The sequence below is a fragment of the Polistes canadensis genome, unplaced genomic scaffold (assembly GCF_001313835.1).
Source record: "Polistes canadensis isolate GaletaPanama2010 unplaced genomic scaffold, ASM131383v1 scaffold_41, whole genome shotgun sequence".
Lineage (NCBI taxonomy): Eukaryota > Metazoa > Arthropoda > Insecta > Hymenoptera > Vespidae > Polistes > Polistes canadensis.
The window spans coordinates 43,949-58,866 of NW_014569588.1; the positions used below are offsets into that span (position 1 = coordinate 43,949).

The 14,918-nt window shown below is 26.5% G+C and overlaps 4 protein-coding genes and 1 non-coding gene across 6 annotated transcripts; 2 read left to right on the forward strand and 3 right to left on the reverse strand.

Moving 5' to 3' along the window:
• Positions 1-46: 46 nt before the first annotated feature.
• LOC106784857 (dynamin-1-like protein) lies at positions 47-4,562 on the reverse strand. 2 transcript variants are annotated; one of them, XM_014744811.1, is made up of 8 exons: positions 3,503-4,562; positions 2,594-3,158; positions 2,274-2,521; positions 1,646-2,176; positions 1,391-1,567; positions 909-1,161; positions 619-830; positions 47-499 (listed from the first exon to the last, which is right to left on the reverse strand). In XM_014744811.1, the coding sequence occupies exons 1-8, from the start codon at positions 3,602-3,604 to the stop codon at positions 443-445; spliced, it is 2,145 nt and encodes a 714-aa protein (XP_014600297.1). In that variant the 5' UTR covers positions 3,605-4,562; the 3' UTR covers positions 47-442. The 2 variants fall into 2 exon arrangements, with proteins under 2 accessions (XP_014600297.1, XP_014600296.1); XM_014744810.1 differs by having other exon boundaries at positions 909-1,212; positions 3,503-4,560.
• A 245-nt stretch (positions 4,563-4,807) lies between these two features.
• Positions 4,808-6,667, forward strand: LOC106784858 (ribose-5-phosphate isomerase). Its single transcript, XM_014744813.1, has 6 exons — positions 4,808-5,076; positions 5,234-5,294; positions 5,647-5,762; positions 5,856-5,989; positions 6,063-6,204; positions 6,298-6,667. The coding sequence occupies exons 1-6, from the start codon at positions 4,909-4,911 to the stop codon at positions 6,484-6,486; spliced, it is 810 nt and encodes a 269-aa protein (XP_014600299.1). The 5' UTR covers positions 4,808-4,908; the 3' UTR covers positions 6,487-6,667.
• A 431-nt stretch (positions 6,668-7,098) lies between these two features.
• Positions 7,099-7,171, reverse strand: Trnak-uuu. The gene has a single exon. It is a non-coding gene; the product is annotated as a tRNA-Lys (tRNA).
• A 665-nt stretch (positions 7,172-7,836) lies between these two features.
• Positions 7,837-11,129, forward strand: LOC106784871 (ADP-ribosylation factor-like protein 13B). Its single transcript, XM_014744839.1, has 8 exons — positions 7,837-7,925; positions 8,005-8,075; positions 8,299-8,432; positions 8,590-8,705; positions 8,871-9,047; positions 9,127-9,310; positions 9,404-9,437; positions 9,525-11,129. The coding sequence occupies exons 1-8, from the start codon at positions 7,867-7,869 to the stop codon at positions 9,824-9,826; spliced, it is 1,077 nt and encodes a 358-aa protein (XP_014600325.1). The 5' UTR covers positions 7,837-7,866; the 3' UTR covers positions 9,827-11,129.
• Positions 9,936-12,355, reverse strand: LOC106784872 (caspase-1-like). The gene is made up of 4 exons (XM_014744841.1): positions 12,088-12,355; positions 11,623-11,882; positions 11,224-11,532; positions 9,936-11,118 (listed from the first exon to the last, which is right to left on the reverse strand). The coding sequence occupies exons 1-4, from the start codon at positions 12,150-12,152 to the stop codon at positions 10,871-10,873; spliced, it is 882 nt and encodes a 293-aa protein (XP_014600327.1). The 5' UTR covers positions 12,153-12,355; the 3' UTR covers positions 9,936-10,870.
• Positions 12,356-14,918: the final 2,563 nt, after the last annotated feature.

A 14,918-nucleotide genomic window follows, 5' to 3' on the forward strand; every position in this document is an offset into this window, starting at 1 on the left:
TATATATGTTTTTCACCGATTCAGTACTCAATCGTTGTTGTTGTATAATGACATTGTACCAATTGTATAATATTATATTAAATTACTAAAGAAAATGAAAAATGCATAAATTTTGTTTGTAAGTACATGCTTGACATCACACAACACTGATAATATTGAGCATAATATTTCCATTTTATGGTATCTAAACAATCTCAGATGTATATACAGCAAAGTAGTGCATAATTTATGCTCATCACATATTAAAAATTTATATAATGTCTGGGATGACAAAAATTATTACTTCATTGTTCTAGAAATTTCGTTTGCATGAAGAATAAAAATTTTGTGCAGTGTTTTAGCATATACATAAGTTGCATTCATTGACTTATCTATCCAAACACAATAATAATACCTATTTTAATCTATAATCTGATGCTATTGTGGTTTATTATTTAAACTATTACCACATGTGCGTCTCGCGAATTTCACTGATAATATGACCTGCTTGAGTCAATGCCTATAATGGAAAAAAGAGTAAAGAAGTTTTATATAATTTGTTAAAAAAAGTTATTTCATATGAAGATCATTATATAGAATACATAGTAGTATTAGAAATATAATTAATAAATAATATACCTTTAGCATATCACTTGCTTCTTTTCGTCTAATAGCAATATGTTCACTCTCGTTCAACAATGCTTCGGCTTGATCTGATTTATATAAATGAGTTACAAGTTCACTTTGTAAATTATCCTTTACAAAGTTGACTAGGAAATGCATCACTGCTTTGGGTACACTATCTTGTATAGACTTTCGTACGATATAAAAGTATGATTTAATAAGTCGCTCTAGAAAATATAATAATGCATATCAAAATATTATATATAATATTAAATACTAAAATATATATATTATTTTATAATTACCAATAACATCACAGTCTCGTTGCTCTCGTTCACTTAGTTTACGCGATGTTTGCATTGGCACTTCAGGGAGTAAATTTACTGGCTTTTGTTGTGGCGATGATTTCTGTACGTCAAGCATCAAATTTGGTTGAGGAGAAATATTTCCCGAAGTTCTAATTGGAGATCCTTCAGCAGACGTAACAGATTCTGTCCTTTCTTGCGGTAATAAATTACTCAGTAACCAATGATTTTGTTGCGCATGCATCTTTTTATTCTGCTCAGAAAAAGATGTCAACTCATCTTGACTATTGGTCAATTTTACGTTCTGTTATACAGATTGTGAATGATTAGTAAGGAATAGATTAAAAAACAAAAAATAAAATGCCCAATCAAGTATATGTTTTGTTATTTAAATTTTATATCTAATATTAATTAGTTTTTTAGAGATGTGAGATTAGAACAATATGAAATCAGTTACATTCAATATAGTAAATTTCACTTACATTTTCAGTAGGTATTGCAATTCCAGACACAGAGTTGCTGCTAGTACAAGGTACTTTTCTATTATATTTATCTATATCTGTATTTTTCAATAACGAAGAAACAAATGCTGCATCTTTATGAAAATCTGGATGTTTGGTATTGATATATGCTAATTCTATAGCAACCAAATTTTCTACCTTTATGAAAATAAATTTCAATAGAAATATATACAAATAATATATTAAGTAAGGAAAATTAAAAAATTAAAATAATACCATCTGATTGGTAGTAGGGAGACGTCTTCGTAACAAGTGCGTAACAACATCAACAATTCTTTCATGTAATTTAGGAAATCGTAACATTTCTTGTTGTACTTCAGTGCCACAATGTTGTATAATCCTTTGCATTTCTTCATGTACAAGTTCAACACATCGTAAAGAAGGTTCTTCCAGCCTTCTTATTTGTCGTTTAACTAATAATTCAAAAGACACCTCGGGCACAAAAAGTGCTGGTCTTGGGCCAGTTGCATTTCGTATAGCAGTTAAAATATCGATCTTGGTGAGACCAGCAAGAGGGTGGATAGAGTCAAGCGTTCTTCCAAATGTTTCATGAAATATATAACATATCCGTGCGCCACCACATAACTCAGTAGTTTCAATATTTCTAGCAGTTCCTTCGATAGTAGAACAATAACTGCTTGCAAATTTCGTAATAATTTGCAATAAAGTTTGACTTTTATCTCCAACATCTTCTCCATAAGAAGAAAGTAATGTTTGAAATTGCGACACCATCACGTTAACTCTTGTCTGATTTTCAAAACCGCATATTAAATTAGATATTATTATTTATATAACAGTTATAAGAATATTTTTAATATACTTATTAATTTAAATGATACTATACCTTCAATTCTGGCAAACAATCTCGTATATGATGCATGAGTAATCGATTAAGCGTTTTAGCTAAATAAGGTGTTCCATTTCTATTAGCTAATGTTGGATATTTACGTTGTAAAAATACAGCTTCATCTTTCAATGCATCCCGAATACTTTTATTACTCATTATGTCCTGTTGCGAACGATTAACAACTCCAATAATTCCAAGCTTGACAGGAATTACTCTACCACACAATATGTCTATCGCATCTGTTCCTATTATCAAAAGAAAAAAAATGAGTTTTAAAAAGAGCTTTGATACAGAAAAATACTTCAAAATAAATATACCTGCATCCATGAGATCTAATTTTGTAACAACAGCAAGAGTACGTCTACCATCTGGATCAACATCTTTACTAAGTTTCAAACTTTCACTTGTGGCCATATCTGTATTAGCAGTAACAACTGCTAAAATGATAGAATTAGGATTACATATGTATTTCAATACAAGTTGACGAATTTGGTTTTCAATATCTTCAGGTTGATCTCCTACTGGCACTTTGGTAATACCAGGCAAGTCTATAAGCGTTAAATTAACAACAGACATTGAATAAATTTTAAGATTGATAGGTTCCGGACAAATGCCTTTATTAGCTCCTGCCATTCGATCTGTTTCCGCTTCTATTTCACCACGTATATCATCAAAATCTTTAAAGATCTTATTTCTTGTATGTAGGAATGTACCCCACTCTTCCAAATCCAATGTTCCATTTTCTGCATTACGATGTTCTCTGTCTTCCTTTGGCGTATATACAAGTTGAAGTATTAGTGGACGACGTGTTACTATACCTGTTCCCCTAGGAAGGAACGAACGACCTACTAAATTTTCTATTACAGATGACTTTCCAGAACTCTATAAACAAATTAGAAATAATATATATATATTATATATATATCATCCTACATAACCAATTATAAGAAACTTCATTCCATATAATTATTATGATAAAAATGTAAAAGAATTTGTAAATCATTTAAAATTTAATAGTGAAATATCAACAACTACTTTCTTGTTATTAAACCATTGTAATTAATCGTTTAATATTAAATTAATATGGTCGAACAATTTTGTACATAAATATTTAAATATTTTTTAACAACAATAGAAATAAATGAATAAAGATCAAAATGTAATACTTGGAGTAATATCAAGTGTGTATCATGAAAATTATAATTACATTGAAAATATTTACTAACCTGAGTTCCTAAGACAACTATTTGTGGAAGTTGAATAGCATCTGCCCCAACGGTGTTAAATACATCTTGTAATTTGTTTATTACTGGTATTAAAGCTTCCATTATGTTTAGCTATACAAACGTATATATCAAATCGATCGAAATATTCTCTACCGGTTAGAGGATTAGTAAGTAATCTTTTTAGCGTGTAACATTTATTTAATAATTCGAATAAATTTATTGATTTTAAATCGTAATATCAATTTTACGCGTGTAACGAAAGTTCAATATTTCTTATCAAATTAATTTAATTGTATTATTTAAGTGATATCACATTCGTTAATAAATCTCCTTAGAAAACGAATTCAACTTTGTAACACTTTTCTTTGGACCCACTCAGGGGGACCACCCGTTCCAAATTACCCCATTATTTGTGAGCGCGTGCGCACTTTATTATTTCTCTATCTCTTTCTCTATGTGGTAAAATATGTATGGGTAGTACACGTGTAGATGCAAGTATCAAAGTCTAATAGAATAATTAATCCCGTTTATGTATCACGTGTTTATGAAGTTGTTCTGTGATAATTTAAACCACCGATGTCGAATCTTTTTACGTGCGCATGTCAAAAATTCCCAAATATTATTTATCAACTATCTGACGTGTCAATAATGACTAGTGTCAATTTAAACAGCATTGCCAGCATAATAATATGTACGAAATATTAATGTGTAAGAAAAAATTATATATAAAATGAGAAGAGTCTGGAATATTTTATCTATGATTTATCTATTAGAAAATAAATTTAATCTGTAAATCGCGTTCACGTGCCATCTCTTGCACGTGTATCCTAGTTTCGTCACTACTGATCTAAACAACATAACCTAAACAAGAACAACATTAATTATTACTAGACATACAATTAATAATTATATACTTGTGATAAACATGTATATAAGTGTAATTCTTAAAGTTCAAACATTTTATAATATGTACATGCTTGTTCTTAAGATCTTTTGTAATTAGAAATATACATATGCATTTTTGTATTTATATATTATATGTATTTACATCTATTTATGAAAATAATTATTATCAATCAATGTGGTATGTATGAGTACGTGTTAATTTTATAATTATAAAATTTTCTTATCATCCATACTTATCTCTTAACTTTCAATCAACGTGACACAAAATATACACGTTAGATCTTACAATTAAAAGTATTCTAATTAATAATTAATTTAATATACATGAATTGAATCTGATATCATGTAGTGACATAATAAGTTATTTAATTAATTGAAAATTTGTCTCTTTTTTTTCAGGAAATTTCCCAGTACGAAACTGTAAAACATTTTCGTTATGTTGGTAAAACAAAATTACCATTACGTTGGTAAAATTTTAAATCCTATATTGAAATTAGAGAATGAGTTTGAAAACATCAGTAAGCGCGAAAGCTCTTTCGTCGTTTTACTTTTTTATTAACGTGAGATTTTTAAATAATTATCATTATCTACATATTTTATCAAAAATGGGACCTCTTGAAAGTGCAAAAAAAATTGCTGCTTATAAAGCTATCGACGAATATGTCAAGGTAATTTATATATTTATGTGTATTAATATATTATTTTATTTTATTTTATTTTATTTTATTTTATTGCAAAATAATAAATCAGAAAAATTATAGAGGTTAGTAATACATATTTGTATTGACATTTAATGTGTTGATTATAATTGAATTTGATTTACAGGATAATAGTGTAATCGGAATTGGTAGTGGGTCTACAATTATTCATGCCGTACACAGACTTGGTAAGAACTATTAATAATTTATTTTCAGATATACTCGACATTAATTTTTTTTTTAAATTATTATTATGCTCTTAGAATATTAGTTATTTTGTAAAATATTTTGTCTAGTACAACACTATATTGAGATTGTAATTAAATAATTATTATAAATTATGTATATATATTATAGATAATTTTTATCTTATTTAGATTATAATCTTTAATTTTTTTGGAATACAATATCTTCTTTTATATATTAGGTACATAATATAATCATATCTATACTGAATATCTTTTACCACGTTGTTGTTTAATATTGTATACACAATTAAGAGGTTATATTTTGATCAGAATTATTTATTTCTTTTTATAGCCGAACGTGTAAGGGAAGAAAAACTTAACGTGGTTTGCATTCCTACCTCGTATCAAGCTCGACAATTGATACTTAATAATGATCTAACATTAGGTTATTTGGATTCCTATCCCAAAGTAAGCAATGTTTTTATATAATTTAATATCTTGTGTGCGTGTGTGTTTGTTAGATATTATCATTTATTGTATAATATAATATTTCATTTATAGATAGATTGTGCCATTGATGGCGCAGATGAAGTTGATGCCGATATGAATATTATTAAAGGTGGCGGGGGATGTTTGCTTCAAGAAAAAATTGTTGCTTCGTGTGCCAAACAATTTATTATCATAGCTGATTATACGTAAATTATAAATCTATACCGATCTAATAACATTTTTCCTTATACATTGTACTTATATTACAATGAATTTTAGAAAACAATCGAAGAAACTTGGACAACAATATAAGAATGGTATACCTATTGAAGTAGCTCCTATGGCATATGTTCCTATTCGCCATAGAATTGAAGACAATTATGGTGGTGATGTAAAGATCAGAATGGCAGTTGCTAAAGCTGTAAATATTTTTCTTATATCTTACTATTGTCTATTTTTAATATAAAATAAACATACACTTGTGTTTATTAAATTTTGTATATGATTATTGCAGGGACCTATTATAACTGACAATGGTAATTTTATTCTGGATTGGCATTTTCCAGAAGATTTGAGCGATTGGAATAGAATTAATAAAGAAATTTTATTATACCCTGGAGTAATAGAAACAGGTCTTTTTATTAATATGGCACATAAAGCATATTTTGGTATGATGGATGGCAGCATTAATGAACAATCATAAAACATTTATTGTTTAAATAAATAAATGTTATTTTTTATCTCACTTACAATAATGTGATCTTATCAGGATTTATGCAAATTCATATATCTTGCCTACATGTATAAAATTTCATTTTATATTGTATAGTTATTTTATAATAAGATATTATTAGATACTTATAATGTTATTTTACGTCGACTGATTTACATTTCGATTTTTTTTTTAATCGAATTTATTCATGTTCTTTTTATACTATGGATATTTTAATGTCATTTTATTTTCCATATTGTACTTAAAAGTGCAGTGTATAATGTTTGTTGGTAGATTCGTGGGAAATATTTGTGTGTGTAATTTTTTATTATTAATTAATCAATGATTTCGGTGCTATAAATAAAAATATTAAATTTATTTTTAAAAGGCATCGAATTAATTTCTACGTTTAATACATTGTAGCCGCAATAACAATTAAATAAATTATTATATTGATTAAATTATATTAAAATGATCTGAGAGAAATTTAATAATTGTTTTTTTCTTTCTTTTATTAATTTTAATTTTTCTTTATACCGATCATAATGAATATTCCTAGTATTATAAAATTATTGCGAAAAAAAAAAAAAGAAAAAATATATTCGCCCAAACAGGGACTTGAACCCTGGACCCTCAGATTAAAAGTCTGATGCTCTACCGACTGAGCTATCTAGGCGTTGAAGTTTTCTTGAGTTTTTAAACCTATTGTTCAACGGTGGATTAAAAAAAATTTGTCCATTATATTATATTTTCAAATACATAAATCAATTTGAATATTGTTATTATCAAATATTCATGCTGTATAATATATCATTTTGAAAAAAAAATTTTCAATTAATAAAATAATAAAAAATATATTAACACATTTAAATCATGTGGATTTGTGATATGTATTGATTTTATATCTATATTCATTTATATAAATATACAATTTTTTTAAATAAAAATTTCATTAACAGCAAGTTATTATTTACATATGTAATATTAAAATAAAATATGTTAGGTATATACTTTTTTTATAGCAAGTTCAATTTCTTCTCTTATTTAGTAAGTTCATGTTTTACTATATGTTTGTTTATGATTGCTTAGTCAAGTTTATACCAAACAAGAATCGAATCAAGTTGTATTTTTTACGATTGTAATTTTGTACATTATAATACTCAAGTGTGATTTATTGTGCGAATAATTTCATAAAAATTGTTAAAAATAAAATTCAATAATCAAATATGAATTACACATATATTTATTTATTTTATTTTGCCGATAGACTTATTTTAGGCTCGCGTTTTATGCATTATAAATTACAAAATTAAATTAATAATATAAGAGATATAACTTAAGACCTAATTTAATTGTAATTAAATTGTTATAATGGGTAATTGTCTACGAAATACGATACAAAAATTATCAAAAAAACATAATTCAGAAAAGTAAAGTATTCTAACTTTTTTTTCTATAAGAAAAATTTAAATCTTTTCTTTAAATACAAATATATTATTTTTATTTCAGAAGTATAACTCTTCTTATTGTTGGTCTAGACAACGCAGGAAAGACTTTAATTTTAAATCACATATGTGGTGGTATGCAATAAAAAGTTTTTGCTCTTTTTTACTATTCAAAATTTGTTATTTTTTTGCATTAGAACTTTTTCTTCATTTATATTATATATATATTAGCAAAAATTCAAAATATTAAATTAATTACTAGAAATTCATAGATTGGAATTTTATTTTTAATATAAATAAATCATTGTTACATTATATATATACTTTCATATAAACTTAAAGTTTATTCAACTTTTAGATCCTGATAAGCACGTATTATCAACAATGGGATTCCGAACTGTATGTTTAAAATATAAATCTTATGCTATAAAAATATATGATCTTGGTGGTAGCACACAAATAAGATCATTATGGCCAAAATATTATAATGATGTAAGTTCATATTATTTTAGTGTAAATAATTGACTTTTATATATATATATATATGTTTTAATAATTTACAATGTATAGAAATTTTTCTCAAGTAATTTCTATTATAAAGAAAAAGCATATTTATTATGCATATGTGCTTTAATATTAAATATTTTAGATACACGGTCTTATATACGTGGTGGATGCTAGTGATATTTCCCGTCTTGCAGAAAATAAAGTTGTATTTGGTGAATTAGTTGCGCATGAAAATATTTCGGGAAAACCATTATTATTGTAAGAAATATAAATCATTCTATGTGTTATTTCACACATTTTGGTTTCGATATACGCACATGAAATTTTAATTTTTAATAATTGTCTAGCAACATATTAACAATATATCAATTATGATTAATTGCTGTAATAAATATTACATGTATTTTATTTCTGTATGTATAGGCTTGCCAACAAACAAGATTTAAATGGAGCTATCGATGAATTGGATGTTGTTGACAATTTAGATGTAGAATATGTAGTGAATACCACACGATGCCCTACAAGAGTTGAAACTTGTTCTTGTTTTTCCGACAAAGACCACGTTAAAAGTAGTATTTTAGGCATTACAAATGGATATAAGTAATGATAATTTGTTTATAATTCTTTTTCATCAAGTTGAAATCATCTTTTGAACAAAAATATATTTATTTTTTCTTAGATGGTTATTGGATACAATCCTGAGGAATTATATTGTTTTAAATAATAGAGTTAAGCAATCTCAAAACATCATAAACGAAGAATTAAAAAATCGAAGAGTTGTAAAGGATTGCAAATATTCTCCACCTAGATTATCAGTACACTCTAATCCTTTTAAACCAATAGCAGAACTTTTATCTAAAAAGGTAAACTTATATTTTTTTATAAATGTACAATGAGATATAGAAATTCGATATCCTATCATTATTACTTTCTGCTTTTTTTTTTTTTATTTTTAGGAAGAAAATAATACAGGAAATCATTTACTCAATGGTAAGAATTATATATTTCAATTAGATTATATTGTATTAATAAATTATCATTATAATATGAATTTATGTAAATAACGTGAACACGCAGGTGTTATCAATGGGAAATCTCAACTTAAGAAAATCTTCATGTCAAATAAGACTGCACCGCTTCCTTCTGAAAGTACATTTAATATGAATGAAGATCTATCTTTATACGATAATTCTAATATTATAATACCTGTAGCACAAAAAAGTACCCAAACTATAACTAGTATAGATTTATCAAGTTTTGATACGCATCTTAATGATAAAAAAAATAATAAATATCACCGTCCATATACAGCACCAGCACATTCTACATCACATAATACATTATCGATAATAAATATTCCTGGACAAGTTCTTCAATAATGATCTATAAGATATTATATATTTTGGGGGCCAATGCGTACAAGTAAATGAAATAATAAAATAGAATATAAATTAATCAAATTATTTAAGGAAAAAAAATAATTTTTACAGAGAAACTTTATTTGTAATATGTTTTTTTCATTTTCATTGTATAATATCGCTATTGCATACAAAGAAGTCATACATAAATTTTGTATATAAATGTGTATAAAGGTACAAGTGTATACAGTATAAAAGACACTCGATTATACAAAACTCACAGCGTTGCATGTGTATGCATGTGATAATACTATCTTACATATAAAATATATTTATCTTGTGTTGAAATTATTTTTATAGAATTGTTATAATAACAGATTTACATGGTTAACATATATTTTATCACAACAATTCACACAATGGTAAACAGTGGAACTTTTTAATTATAATTGTAAACTTTTTCTTATAAAATTTTTAATTGCAAATATTTACAAAATTTACGTGATTTATATAATGCGAAAACTTAAAAATATTAAGTAATTTGATAAGATCATTGGAATACAAAAAAAATTGTTATAACTAAGTAATAATATTGGATTACAGAAAGATGTAATTTAATGGTAGTATCTTTTAAATGCACAAAACGGTTTAAAAATTAATAGGGCCACGTTACATGTAAATATATAAAGTCTAAAAAACATTTGTGTAAAAAATTTGTTCTGTTTTCATTAATTTGTGAGACCAGAAAAATTTGTACTTCGCATATTTGTGTATATCTCCACTCTCCTAAACAGTTATTATAAATGCAAAAAATAATGGCAGTAGAATTGTGATTGCATTTAAAAAATTAATAATACATGTTACTTGAATAAAGTTAAGCACATATATAATACATGTGCTTCAATAAAGTAAAATGTGCTACTTAACATTTAGCCGGCCATTCGGGGAGATCATCCATGTTGACCTTACTTATTTTGCCCAAATATGGTGGAAACCATACAGTTCTCTATGGCGCCGGTGGTCGGCTAAGTGTTAATATAGATATATAATATTAATCTTAAAACATTAAACACCATTTTGAGGGGCAGTGAATTTTACTAGACGAGTTAACATGGTTGTAATGCATGGAATCTGTTTTTGTTGATGCATAGTTATATTATCTGGAGTATTAGATTCATAATCAATTGCAACTCGCTGGCAGACAAAAGTAAGCAGCGTTAATAAATCATGTTGAAATCCATATTCTTTTAATTCTATACACAATGCTTGCATAAACCATGATCCTCGTGTCGTATTTCTCCATGAATAAAAACCTATATGGAAATTATTTTGTGGAATTTAATTAATAAAAAATTTAAAGATAGAACGTGTTCACTTACTTTCAATATTCAAAACATACGATTAGAATTACAGCTTACCTGGTATTGTTGAATAAGCAATTAAAAAATCTGCATGACTTGGTATACGGAATGTACTAGTATGTGTACTACTATCAGTTTCTGTACGTTCTTTTAAAGTTATACCAGAATCTAACTTATCGCCTTGACAGGCTTGTATAAAGAATAGTTTTGGTTTTCCGGCAAGAGTAGGACACTTATCTGAAGTAAAAGGAGACCAAATATTATCAGCTTTGTAAGGAGTATCATATGCATACAACATTCCTAATTCTCCATGGCTTAATACAGAAACTATTAAGCAATCGTGATTAGAGTGATCTAGTTCTGAAACTATAAAAATACATTGTTATCAATTAGAGATTATTTTATGTTTTTATATTGTAATTTACTTAATCTTTATTCTATCCTTTCTTTTGATACCTTCTTTCAAAACCATTTCTAATTGTTTAGAGGTATAATTTTCATAAACTCGAACAGTAAATCCAAGTAATTGTAATGCAGACTTGAAGTTTTCACAATCAGTATTAGTTCCGTTTCGTGGTTTAAGATGATTAATAGAAAAAAGTTCATGATTAAATATAATTGCTATGCCACGTTTGGAATGATCCATTTTGTAATGTGAAGCATATCGTTCGGTTGGTGATGTTTGTAAAGGTCGAATAACTGGAGTAGTAGTTTTCCTGCAAGGATATAAATGATTTACAAATTTGGATAAATTTAATTTTCATATAATATATCAGGTTAAAGCTAAATGTGTTTTAAAATTTGACGATAAAATCTATACTATCATAAGAGATACATTTATTTTTGATCACTTAGATTCAACGTTTTATAAAAAAACAATCGAGACGTAAAGATAATTGAATGTTGTACAGACAATGATACCTTGGGCATCCAAACGCATCAGAAACATCATAGTCCGTTTCTTTGTTATATTCTTTAGAAGACATTTTGTTTAACAGTAGAGTAATCTAATTTTATAAATTAATCAAATTGTCCAATTTCTTTTTTCACTTTCGATGGTAGTCCTCAGAACAATGAACAATAAATGCATATATATACATATACTATATAACCACAAAACATTCAAGACGAATTTTCGTTGTATCGAACTCGTTTAACTTTCAACGCTTCCATATTTAAGTGATATAAAGGTGACTGTCGTCCGTATAAATGCGCGCGTCGTTTAACAGCATTCTTTCAACCAATAATCTTTGTCTTATAAACTCGCCTTAGTGTTCTATCATCAGTAATAAATTTGACTGCTGAGATTTTTATCCATGAAAAATATATCCAAATATGCAAATAAATATGCAATAAACGTAAAAACTTCTATAGAAATAAAACTCGTATTATCATGTGAAAAATAATCAATTGATACACATATACAGTGAGGAACCTTGAAATTGTACACTGTTAAGTTTACTATATTTATCCTTGAAAAGTATTTTTAGTATAGTGTGTTTAAAATAAGAAAAATTTTTAAATAAATACATTAATATATTTAATAAGTTTAATATTTGCAAGCTTTATTTATAATAAGTGAATTAAACAAATACAAAAATAATATACGGAAAACATCTGTATTTTAAAATCGTACATGTTGATATAAAAACGGTGGGAATATCCGATTTTTTCATATCTAACGATTGCTCGATCATCCTTTGTTTTAATTGTTATTTAAATATTTTTTTTTTTAATATCAGAATCAGTTTAATACTTATCAAAGTAAGAATAATAAAGAGTAAATTTGTTTAAAAATTACATATTTATTAATATAACATATAAAAAATATTAAACAATTTCTATCTGATATTTTTTTAAGATAAAAATTTTCTATTAAAAATCATCGCTGACTTGGAACGTTAAAACAATCTAAAATATTAGTAAAAAATCAAATGTCCGATATACTTAAAATGATCGTTAATTAATTGAAAAAAAATGTAAATTATAGTTTAAAAAAACGGAATATAAATGCGGACGTACTTTTCTTTTCAAAAGCTCCCGTTAGACTGGCTCGTTGTCCTCTATGAAAGTTCCTTTATTAAATGTTGTTTACATGACTTTCCGAAGGCTACATATGCATAACAAAAATAATATTCGTAATAAATAGAATTTCCTTATTTGGAAAATCATATAAACAATATTTAATAAAAATATTTACATAAAAGACAAAGGCCCACTTTAACGGCGAATTTCGAAGAGGACGGTACATAGATCGTATACTCCGAGCTTTTAAGCAACAATAGATACTTCTATTAATTATTTAACAGTTATTTTAATATTCTAATGCACTCTACTTATATTACAGGAAAATTTTACTCTCGGAGTCATTACTGCGTAGAAATGTTAAAACAAAGATATTTTAGTTGAAAAAATTACATAAACTTTAACAAAACGTTAAATTAAAATAATTATAATCTTAAATTCTATATTTATTACAAAAATTATTTACGTTATCCATATATAGCCATTAGAAAGTTATATAGGTAAACAACATTCAATAAAAGAATTTTTTTAGTAGACAACTTGTCAATGTAACGGTGGATTTCGAAAGGGACGGTACATCAAACATATACTTTGTGTTTTTAAACTATAATATACATTTTTTTTTATTAATTACTTTACTATTTTAAATTTTGACTTATCTTTTAATATTAATAAGAACAAAAAATTATTTAAGTAATGTAATATTTTTGACGGACACATACTTAATGACACATAAATAATTTTCATATTTTGCAATATTTATTTAATTTTTAAGTTTTTATACGTTAATATTTAGTTGCTAAACCATTTTGTTTTATAAGTTCGCCATATCTTCGGACAAAACTTTCACTACCTTCGACTGTGGTGGATTTTGTACGAATCTTTTTAACCACTTGCGGTGCAAAGAAATTCTCGGTTGCGCTTGCCAGAACAATCGAGCGGGAATCCTTGTCTTCTCCGTTAATTTATAGAAATAACATCACTGGCTTCGCTATCATTTTCCATTTTATAATCTGGGATCAATACTGATAATTTTACACGATGAAGAGCAAGCAGAAACTGTGCCTCGGTAAAGAATTTTATTGAACAGTGGACGTGCCACGCACGTCATTTATCTTTCTGTAACAATCGCCCAACGACGTGCATAACACGTCGCTGGCGTTCCGGTAACAAAAGCAGTGCGTACCTCAAGTGGTTAAATTTTTCTTCTACGCGTCGCCTAACATATGTTTTTCCATTAGAATTATATCGATTAAAGTTCGACTCGTCTGAAAAAATTACGTTAGACCATTGTTTTGATGTTAAATAAAAATGTTCTTTGGCAAATGCAATTCTCACGCGTTAATTTTTTTTCATGGTAAATAGTTTTGATTCGCGTTACTCAACTAATTAAATCAAACTCATTTAAACGATAACGTATTATTCTAACTGCTTCGGAAAGTCTACGAATCCTTCGATCAGTTCTGACATCAGTTTTTCGTTGCTTAATTTCACGAGGATTTTTTTAAATGTAACTATACATATATTTCTTTGGCAATGTTCTTGTAAAGAATAAAAATCAATAATTTATACTCGAAATATTCATATCTATAGAGAAAATTATATTCTGAATGTATAATATTAATTTATGATTTATTGCTAACTCATTCAAGTAATGACATCCATAATAATTAATAATCAATATTCTTGTCCCAACAGTATATTAATATATATGAGTTTCAAAGGGA

Bases quoted from the DNA above. Each gene is read 5' to 3' on its own strand.
- LOC106784857 (XM_014744810.1), bottom strand. From the start codon at position 3,604: ATGGAAGCTTTAATACCAGTAATAAACAAATTACAAGATGTATTTAAC. The intron at 3,159-3,502 runs GTTAGTAAATAT...ATTTGTTTATAG, and splicing joins TAGTTGTCTTAGGAACTCAG to AGTTCTGGAAAGTCATCTGT. The intron at 1,568-1,645 runs GTATTATTTTAA...ATTTTCATAAAG, and splicing joins TCCCTACTACCAATCAGATG to GTAGAAAATTTGGTTGCTAT.
- LOC106784858 (XM_014744813.1), top strand. From the start codon at position 4,909: ATGAGTTTGAAAACATCAGTAAGCGCGAAAGCTCTTTCGTCGTTTTAC. The intron at 5,295-5,646 runs GTAAGAACTATT...TTCTTTTTATAG, and splicing joins TCATGCCGTACACAGACTTG to CCGAACGTGTAAGGGAAGAA. The intron at 5,763-5,855 runs GTAAGCAATGTT...TTTCATTTATAG, and splicing joins ATTTGGATTCCTATCCCAAA to ATAGATTGTGCCATTGATGG.
- LOC106784871 (XM_014744839.1), top strand. From the start codon at position 7,867: ATGGGTAATTGTCTACGAAATACGATACAAAAATTATCAAAAAAACAT. The intron at 7,926-8,004 runs GTAAAGTATTCT...TTTTTATTTCAG, and splicing joins AAAAAACATAATTCAGAAAA to AAGTATAACTCTTCTTATTG. The intron at 9,438-9,524 runs GTAAGAATTATA...GTGAACACGCAG, and splicing joins AGGAAATCATTTACTCAATG to GTGTTATCAATGGGAAATCT.
- LOC106784872 (XM_014744841.1), bottom strand. From the start codon at position 12,152: ATGTCTTCTAAAGAATATAACAAAGAAACGGACTATGATGTTTCTGAT. The intron at 11,883-12,087 runs GTATCATTGTCT...ATATCCTTGCAG, and splicing joins GATGCGTTTGGATGCCCAAG to GAAAACTACTACTCCAGTTA. The intron at 11,533-11,622 runs GTATCAAAAGAA...GTATTTTTATAG, and splicing joins AGAAATGGTTTTGAAAGAAG to TTTCAGAACTAGATCACTCT.